The 9,365-nt window shown below is 53.4% G+C and overlaps 1 protein-coding gene across 2 annotated transcripts in view; it reads right to left on the bottom strand.

The window, feature by feature from the left end:
* The window catches only part of LOC144951166 (uncharacterized), a 19,205-nt gene that overhangs the window by 1,543 nt on the left and 8,297 nt on the right, over positions 1–9,365 (bottom strand). Inside the window, exons 3-6 of one of the 2 annotated variants that reach the window (XM_078881304.1) lie at positions 7,621–7,739; positions 6,734–6,909; positions 4,977–5,227; positions 4,275–4,393 (exon numbers count right to left, since the gene is read on the bottom strand). In XM_078881304.1, coding sequence (XP_078737430.1) covers positions 4,984–5,227; positions 6,734–6,909; positions 7,621–7,739 — 539 coding nt within the window. In that variant the 3' untranslated portion in view covers positions 4,275–4,393; positions 4,977–4,983. Of the gene's footprint in view, positions 1–4,274; positions 4,394–4,976; positions 5,228–6,733; positions 6,910–7,620; positions 7,740–9,365 lie in introns of those variants that run through there. The other variant, XM_078881305.1, reaches the window with a different exon arrangement.

Raw genomic sequence — 9,365 nt, 5'->3', positions numbered from 1 at the left:
CTGATGCTTACACAGGTAGAGTGGTAGATCAATATGATTGGCTGCTGATGCTTCCACAGGTAGAGTGGGAGATCAATGTGATTGGTTGCTGATGCTTCCACAGGTAGAGTGGTAGATCAATATGATTGGTTGCTGATGCTTCCACAGGTAGAGTGGGAGATCAATGTGATTGGCTGCTGATGCTTCCACAGGTAGAGTGTAGATCAATTATGATTGGTTGCTGATGCTTCCACAGGTAGAGTGGGAGATCAATGTGATTGGCTGCTGATGCTTCCACAGGTAGAGTGGGAGATCAATGTGATTGGTTGCTGATGCTTCCACAGGTAGAGTGGTAGATCAATGTGATTGGTTGCTGATGCTTCCACAGGTAGAGTGGTAGATCAATGTGATTGGCTGCTGATGCTTCCACAGGTAGAGTGGTAGATCAATGTGATTGGCTGCTGATGCTTCCACAGGTAGAGTGGTAGATCAATGTGATTGGCTTGCTGATGCTTCCACAGGTAGAGTGGTAGATCAATGTGATTGGCTGCTGATGCTTCCACAGGTAGAGTGGTAGATCAATGTGATTGGCTGCTGATGCTTCCACAGGTAGAGTGGTAGATCAATGTGATTGGTTGCTGATGCTTCCACAGGTAGAGTGGTAGATCAATGTGATTGGCTGCTGATGCTTCAATAGGTAGAGTGGTAGATCAATGTGATTGGTTGCTGATGCTTCCACAGGTAGAGTGGTAGATCAATGTGATTGGCTGCTGATGCTTCCATAGGTAGAGTGGTAGATCAATGTGATTGGTTGCTGATGCTTACACAGGTAGAGTGGTAGATCAATGTGATTGGCTGCTGATGCTTCCACAGGTAGAGTGGTAGATCAATGTGATTGGCTAATGATGCTTCCACAGGTAGAGTGGTAGATCAAAATGATTGGCTGCTGATGTTTCCACAGGTAGAGTGGTAGATCAATGTGATTGGCTAATGATGCTTCCACAGGTAGAGTGGTAGATCAATGTGATTGGCTAATGATGCTTCCACAGGTAGAGTGGTAGATCAAAATGATTGGCTGCTGATATTTCCACAGGTAGAGTGGTAGATCAATGTGATTGGCTGCTGATGCTTCCACAGGTAGAGTGGTAGATCAATGTGATTGGCTGCTGATGCTTACACAGGTAGAATGGTAGATCAATGTGATTGGTTGCTGATGCTTCCACAGATAGAGTGGTAGATCAATGTGATTGGCTGCTGATGCTTCCATAGGTAGAGTGGTAGATCAATATGATTGGTTGCTGATGCTTCCACAGGTAGAGTGGTAGATCAATGTGATTGGCTAATGATGCTTCCACAGGTAGAGTGGTAGATCAATGTGATTGGCTGCTGATGCTTACACAGGTAGAATGGTAGATCAATGTGATTGGTTGCTGATGCTTCCACAGGTAGAGTGGTAGATCAATGTGATTGGCTGCTGATGCTTCCATAGGTAGAGTGGTAGATCAATATGATTGGTTGCTGATGCTTCCACAGGTAGAGTGGTAGATCAATGTGATTGGCTGCTGATGCTTACACAGGTAGAGTGGTAGATCAATATGATTGGCTGCTGATGCTTCCACAGGTAGAGTGGGAGATCAATATGATTGGTTGCTGATGCTTCCACAGGTAGAGTGGTAGATCAATGTGATTGGCTGCTGATGCTTCCACAGGTAGAGTGGGAGATCAATATGATTGGTTGCTGATGCTTCCACAGGTAGAGTGGTAGATCAATGTGATTGGTTGCTGATGCTTCCACAGGTAGAGTGGTAGATCAATATGATTGGTTGCTGATGCTTCCACAGGAAGAGTGGGAGATCAATGTGATTGGCTGCTGATGCTTCCACAGGTAGAGTGGGAGATCAATGTGATTGGTTGCTGATGCTTCCACAGGTAGAGTGGGAGATCAATGTGATTGGCTGCTGATGCTTCCACAGGTAGAGTGGTAGATCAATGTGATTGGCTGCTGATGCTTCAATAGGTGGAGTGGTAGATCAATGTGATTGGCTGCTGATGCTTCCACAGGTAGAGTGGTAGATCAATGTGATTGGTTGCTGATGCTTCCACAGGTAGAGTGGTAGATCAATATGATTGGTTGCTGATGCTTCCACAGGTAGAGTGGGAGATCAATGTGATTGGCTGCTGATGCTTCCACAGGTAGAGTAGTAGATCAATGTGATTGGCTGCTGATGCTTCCACAGGTAGAGTGGTAGATCAATGTGATTGGTTGCTGATGCTTCCACAGGTAGAGTGGTAGATCAATGTGATTGGCTGCTGATGCTTCCACAGGTAGAGTGGGAGATCAATGTGATTGGCTGCTGATGCTTCCACAGGTAGAGTGGGAGATCAATGTGATTGGTTGCTGATGCTTCCACAGGTAGAGTGGGAGATCAATGTGATTGGTTGCTGATGCTTCCACAGGTAGAGTGGTAGATCAATGTGATTGGTTGCTGATGCTTCCACATGTAGAGTGGTAGATCAATGTGATTGGTTGCTGATGCTTCCACAGGTAGAGTGGTAGATCAATATGATTGGCTGCTGATGCTTCCACAGGTAGAGTGGTAGATCAATGTGATTGGTTGCTGATGCTTCCACAGGTAGAGTGGTAGATCAATGTGATTGGTTGCTGATGCTTCCACAGGTAGAGTGGTAGATCAATATGATTGGCTGCTGATGCTTCCACAGGTAGAGTGGTAGATCAATGTGATTGGTTGCTGATGCTTCCACAGGTAGAGTGGTAGATCAATATGATTGGCTGCTGATGCTTCCACAGGTAGAGTGGTAGATCAATGTGATTGGTTGCTGATGCTTCCACAGGTAGAGTGGTAGATCAATGTGATTGGTTGCTGATGCTTCCACAGGTAGAGTGGTAGATCAATGTGATTGGCTGCTGATGCTTCCACAGGTAGAGTGGTAGATCAATGTGATTGGCTGCTGATGCTTCCACAGGTAGAGTGGTAGATCAATGTGATTGGCTGCTGATGCTTCCACAGGTAGAGTGGTAGATCAATATGATTGGCTGCTGATGCTTCCACAGGTAGAGTGGTAGATCAATATGATTGGCTGCTGATGCTTCCACAGGTAGAGTGGTAGATCAATGTGATTGGTTGCTGATGCTTCCACAGGTAGAGTGGTAGATCAATGTGATTGGTTGCTGATGCTTCCACAGGTAGAGTGGTAGATCAATGTGATTGGCTGCTGATGCTTCCACAGGTAGAGTGGTAGATCAATGTGATTGGCTGCTGATGCTTCCACAGGTAGAGTGGTAGATCAATGTGATTGGCTGCTGATGCTTCCACAGGTAGAGTGGTAGATCAATGTGATTGGTTGCTGATGCTTCCACAGGTAGAGTGGTAGATCAATGTGATTGGCTGCTGATGTTTCAATAGGTAGAGTGGTAGATCAATGTGATTGGTTGCTGATGCTTCCACAGGTAGAGTGGTAGATCAATGTGATTGGCTGCTGATGCTTCCATAGGTAGAGTGGTAGATCAATGTGATTGGTTGCTGATGCTTACACAGGTAGAGTGGTAGATCAATGTGATTGGCTGCTGATGCTTCCACAGGTAGAGTGGTAGATCAATGTGATTGGCTAATGATGCTTCCACAGGTAGAGTGGTAGATCAATATGATTGGCTGCTGATGTTTCCACAGGTAGAGTGGTAGATCAATGTGATTGGCTAATGATGCTTCCACAGGTAGAGTGGTAGATCAATGTGATTGGCTAATGATGCTTCCACAGGTAGAGTGGTAGATCAATGTGATTGGCTGCTGATGCTTACACAGGTAGAATGGTAGATCAATGTGATTGGTTGCTGATGCTTCCACAGGTAGAGTGGTAGATCAATGTGATTGGCTGCTGATGCTTCCATAGGTAGAGTGGTAGATCAATATGATTGGTTGCTGATGCTTCCACAGGTAGAGTGGTAGATCAATGTGATTGGCTGCTGATGCTTCCATAGGTAGAGTGGTAGATCAATGTGATTGGTTGCTGATGCTTCCATAGGCAGAGTGGTAGATCAATGTGATTGGTTGCTGATGCTTCCACAGGTAGGTTGGTAGATCAATATGATTGGCTGCTGATGCTTCCACAGGTAGAGTGGTAGATCAATGTGATTGGCTGCTGATGCTTCCACAGGTAGAGTGGTAGATCAATGTGATTGGCTGCTGATGCTTACACAGGTAGAGTGGTAGATCAATGTGATTGGCTGCTGATGGCGTGAGAGATCGCTGTGATTGGCTGCTGATGGCGTGACGATTGAGCGGTGGCCGTGCGCTCACCGATCACGCGCACGCGGGCGTGGCGCGACGTCACCGAGCGGCGCGCCAGCGCGTTCACCGCACGGCAGAAGTAGACGCCCGCGTCCGATTCGGTGACGCTGCGGGGGGGGGGGCAAGGGGGGGTGGGGGGGGGCGGAGGAGGAGGGGGGGCAAGGGGCAGGCGACAGTGGGAGGGGGAGGTGGGGGGGCGGAGGAGGGGGGGAGCAGCATCTTAAACGGAGTCCCACGCAACTTTTTAAATCCTTTATATTAAGTTCGCTTGCTTGCTTACGACCGTGCAAATCTTTCGGTCGTTTTTTAACCCACTTCCCGTGATCCAATCGAGCTGACATTTTCCACACAGACTCGTTGTGCGTGACAATTAATATTCGTGAAAACATTTTTCCAAAATTTTACACTTTTTAGGACAAAAATATTATATTTAATTACCAATTGCTTAATGGTGGCAGGCAATCATCTGACCCATAGGTGGCAGCCATCTCAAGCCAGAGGACGAGAGGACTCTAGCCGCCACGCATATAAAGGATTTAGAGTGAAAAACTTTGTTTTTACGGGTTATACTTGTTTTTCCACTGCCAGGTCCGTGCCAGGTCCGTGCTGGGGCTGTAGGTCGGCGCTGTTCGGCAGCAGGCGCCGGTTGTTTTTTCCACCGCAGAAACCGAGTGGCCCCCCCCCCCTCACCTGGGGATCAGGAGCTCCCCTCCGCCGCCGCCGCCGCCGGCACCGCCCGTGTCGAGGCGAGCGCCGTCACGGAACCAGTCGACGAGCGCCGGGGGGCGGCTCCGGGGGGGGGCGGCACCGCAGCGCCAGCGGAGAGCCGAGCGGCACCGTCGCGTCCTGCGGGTGCCGCTCGAAGCGCCAGCCCATGGATGGCGCGGCGGTCGAGACGGTGGCGGTGGCGGGGGACACGGTGGCAGCACCACCACCGACATCTCCAACGCCGAAGACAAAAAACACCACCACCAGCAGGACTTCCACCACCACGACCATCTCCACCACCAGCAACAACAACAACCGCCATTCGCCACTAAGTGGCGGTGACGTCACCACGACGCTTGTGCCAGGCCATGTGCACCTTGAGGCCACGTGAAGTGTCGAACGCCCGCTGGCAGGAGGTCACGGGGCAGACCCAGGTGCCACGAGTCGACTGACTGAGATGACTGGCTGATGCACCACCTGTGCCCCCTACTGTGCCATCTTGATGTGCTTTATCCACCCGGCGCTCCGCTCGTTGTTGTGAGCGTCGCTCCTCCGCCCTCCGTTGTTGTTGGAGGGCGACTGCCTCCAACTACCCAGTAGCGTCCTTCACGAGCCTCCTCCACAGAGGCCGATCTTGACACCGCTGGTACCAGTCATCGGCAAGTCCACTCAGCTCCACGTCCTCCTGTACCAGATCACTCCATCTCTTCTCTAGCCCGTGCCGCGCCCGTTTAGCCCCCTCGATCCGGCCGAACAAAAGCTGTTTAGGCATGCGGTGGCTGGGCATGCGGGCTACATGACCCAGCCAACGCAGCCTTGCCTGCCGGAGGAGCTCTACCGATGGGACTTTGCCCAGATCTTTCAAGGATTTGTGAACTCCTCACACAATCCAGCCTGGTTAAACCCAGGATGGATCGTAGACAGGCCAGCTTAAATGTTTCTAACCGGCGAAGATGTTCCATTAGGGGGGGTCCATGTTTCGCAAGCGTAGAGAAGGGAGGGAATGACCGTGGCCGAGAAGACCTGAAGCTTCGTGCGGAGCGACAGACCAGGTAGCTTCCACACAGCGTTACGCAACCGATGAAAAGATATTACCACTCGACTGATTCAGAGTGAGACCTCTGCTGTTAAACTGGAGCCAGCACCACCACCATCTCCACCACCATCTCCACCAGCAGCACCACCACCATCTCCACCACTACCACCACCACCACCATCTCCACCACCACCACCACCACCATCTCCACCAGCAGCACCACCACCATTTCCACCACCACCACCACCACCATCTCCACCACCACCACCACCACCATCTCCACCAGCACTTCCACCACTACCCCCACCACCATCTTCACCGGCACCATCTCCATCACCATCTCCACCATCCACAGCACTACCACCATCACCATCTCCACCAGCACCACCAGCACCACCAGCACCACCACCATCTCCACCAGCACCACCACCACCATCTCCACCACCACCATCTCCACCAGCACCATCCCAGCTCCACCACCATCTCCACCACCACCATCTCCACCAGCAGCACCACCATCTCCACCACCACCATCTCCACCACCACCATCTCCACCAGCACCATCCCCAGCTCCACCACCATCTCCACCAGCACCACCGTCGCGCGTGAGTCACGTGGTGAGTCGCGTGGTGAGTCGTGTGGTGAGTCGCGTGGTGAGTCGCGTGGTGAGTCACGTGGTGAGTCGTGTGGTGAGGAGCGTCACCCGTCACGGTGAGGGTGGCTGCCTGGCTGCGCCCCACCGCCGCCTCCCCCCCCTCCTCCCCCCCCTCTTCCCCACCCTCCTCCCCCCCCCTCCTCCCCGCGCTCCGCGCTCAGCGCCCCCAGCACGACGAGGGTGCCGCTCAGCTGCGTCGGCGCCTCGCGACCTCCAAACGAACCCTGCCACTCGTGGGAGGGTGGGGGGCGCGAGACGGGGGTGGGGGACGAGGGTGGGGGGGAAGAGGGTGGGGGGGGGGACGAGGGTGGGGGCGAAGAGGGGGAGGGGAGAGAGGGGGGGAGGAGGGGGGAAGAGAAGGGGAAAGAGGGTGGGGGGGGGAAGAAGCGGGGGGGGGGGAGATGGGGGGGGGAGAAGGAGGTGGGGGACGAGGGTGGGGGCGAAGAGGGGGAGGGGAGAGGGGGGGGAAGAAGCGGGGGGGGGGGGAAGAAGCGGGGGGGGGGGGAAGAAGCGGGGGGGGGAAGAAGCGGGGGGGGGGGGAAGAAGCGGGGGGGGGGGGGGAAGAAGCGGGGGGGGGGGGAAGAAGCGGGGGGGGGGGGGAAGAAGCGGGGGGGGGGGGAAGAAGCGGGGGGGGGGGGGAAGAAGCGGGGGGGGGGGAAGAAGCGGGGGGGGGGGAAGAAGCGGGGGGGGGGGAAGATGGGGGGGGGGGGAGATGGCGAAGGGGAGAAGGGGGTGGGGGACGAGGGTGGGGGGAAGGGGAGGGAGAGGGTGGGGGGGATGAGGGGGAGAAGAGGGGGGGGGTAAGTTGAGGGGTAACAAGGATGAGGGGGGTAGAGGGGGGCTCACGTGGATGCGCGCGATTGGCTCCGTACGAAACAAGTTCAAGATGAACCCCCCCACCACCCCCCACGACAGACTGACCCCCCTCCCCCCACCTGGGTCTGCGGCCCTCCCGTCACGAGGGCCCCGTCGCGCTCCCAGGAGATGTTGGCCCGGAGGCCACGGTGACCGGGGCCCACGGGCGTGAGGCCCTCCGCGTGGCCGGGCACAGTCGCTGCACAGACACAGCAACATCATCGTCGTCGTTATCATCGTGAGCAACAGCAGCGGCAGCTACATAACAGGTCCCTGCGGGGTGGGCTGGTAGGAACGAACAAATGAATGGCTATAATAAAATGAAATGGCGGGGGTTACGATACGAAGGGAGAGTTTGAGGCCTAGTTCTAGGCTTTAGGCCTAGCTGTAGGCTTTAGGCCGCTGTGAGTTAATTTTTAATTTAAATGTTTTAATTGAAAACTATCTCAGGGAATTATAAGGGAATGTTACACTTGTTTAGCCAGGAAAACCTCATTAATTTAAATGTTTTAATTAAAAACTATCTCAGGGAATTATAAGGGAATGTTACACTTGTTTAGCCAGGAAAGCCTCATTAATTTAAATTTTTAATTAAAAACTATCTCAGGGAATTATAAGGGAATGTTACACTTGTTTAGCCAGGAAAGCCTCATTAATTTAAATGTTTTAATTAAAAACTATCTCAGGGAATTATAAGGGAATGTTACACTTGTTTAGCCAGGAAAGCCTCATTAATTTAAATTTTTAATTAAAAGCTATCTCACGGAATTATAAGGGAATGTTACACTTGTTTAGCCAGGAAAGCCTCATTAATTTAAATTTTTAATTAAAAGCTATCTCACGGAATTATAAGGGAATGTTACACTTGTTTAGCCAGGAAAGCCCCACTGAGTCTAAAAGGTTGTTGTAGGGTCCTGCCAAGTGTGTGCAGTAGGGGGCGATGTTGATACACCTAATCGGACATCGGACGGACGGACGATATCATCTACTGTAGGCTGGTTCACTTCGTTCCTACCAGTATCGCCCCCCCCTCCCCCCACTATCACGCCTTCAACAGACTACGAGGGGGTGGGTGGCCAGCACCAGTGCTGATGTTTTGCACAATGCACCAGGTTACTAATTTGAGGCTGAGTCGATCTAGTGGAGGCCCAGGGCCGGTTTCGGATAATCGTTATTGATTTTGGCCGTGAGCGGGAATCGAACTCGGGTTGCCGGGGTTCGCGGCGCGCTAACCGCTGCACCACCGCTCCCTCCCCACACACACACGCACGCGTTCACAGACACACTCACCCACGCGTGTGTACACGCACACTCATTCACATGGCTATGCTTGAACTCACGCTTGCACACTCACCCACATTCGTTTGTGCACGCGCGCGCACACACGGGACACGCACGCACACACGCGCGCGCACACACACACACGCATGCGCGCACACACGCGCGCGCACACACACGCACGTGCACACACACACGCGCACACACACACGCACGGGACACGCACGTGCACACACACGCACGTGCACACACACACACACGCACGGGACACACACGCACGTGCACACACACGCACGTGCGCACACACACACACACGTGCGCACACACACACACACGGGACACACACACACGGGACACACACACACACGCGCGCACACACAGACACGGGACACACACGCACGTGCGCACACACACGCACGTGCACACACACACACGCACGTGCACACACACACACGCGCGCACACACAGACACGGGACACACACGCACGGGACACACACACACGCACGTGCACACACACACACGCGCGCACACACAGACACGGGACAC

This window comes from Lampetra fluviatilis, chromosome 61 (genome assembly GCF_964198595.1).
Source record: "Lampetra fluviatilis chromosome 61, kcLamFluv1.1, whole genome shotgun sequence".
NCBI classification, from domain to species: domain Eukaryota; kingdom Metazoa; phylum Chordata; class Hyperoartia; order Petromyzontiformes; family Petromyzontidae; genus Lampetra; species Lampetra fluviatilis.
Note: the sequence above shows the minus strand (reverse complement) of the source record. Positions and strands in the feature narration are given on the sequence as shown.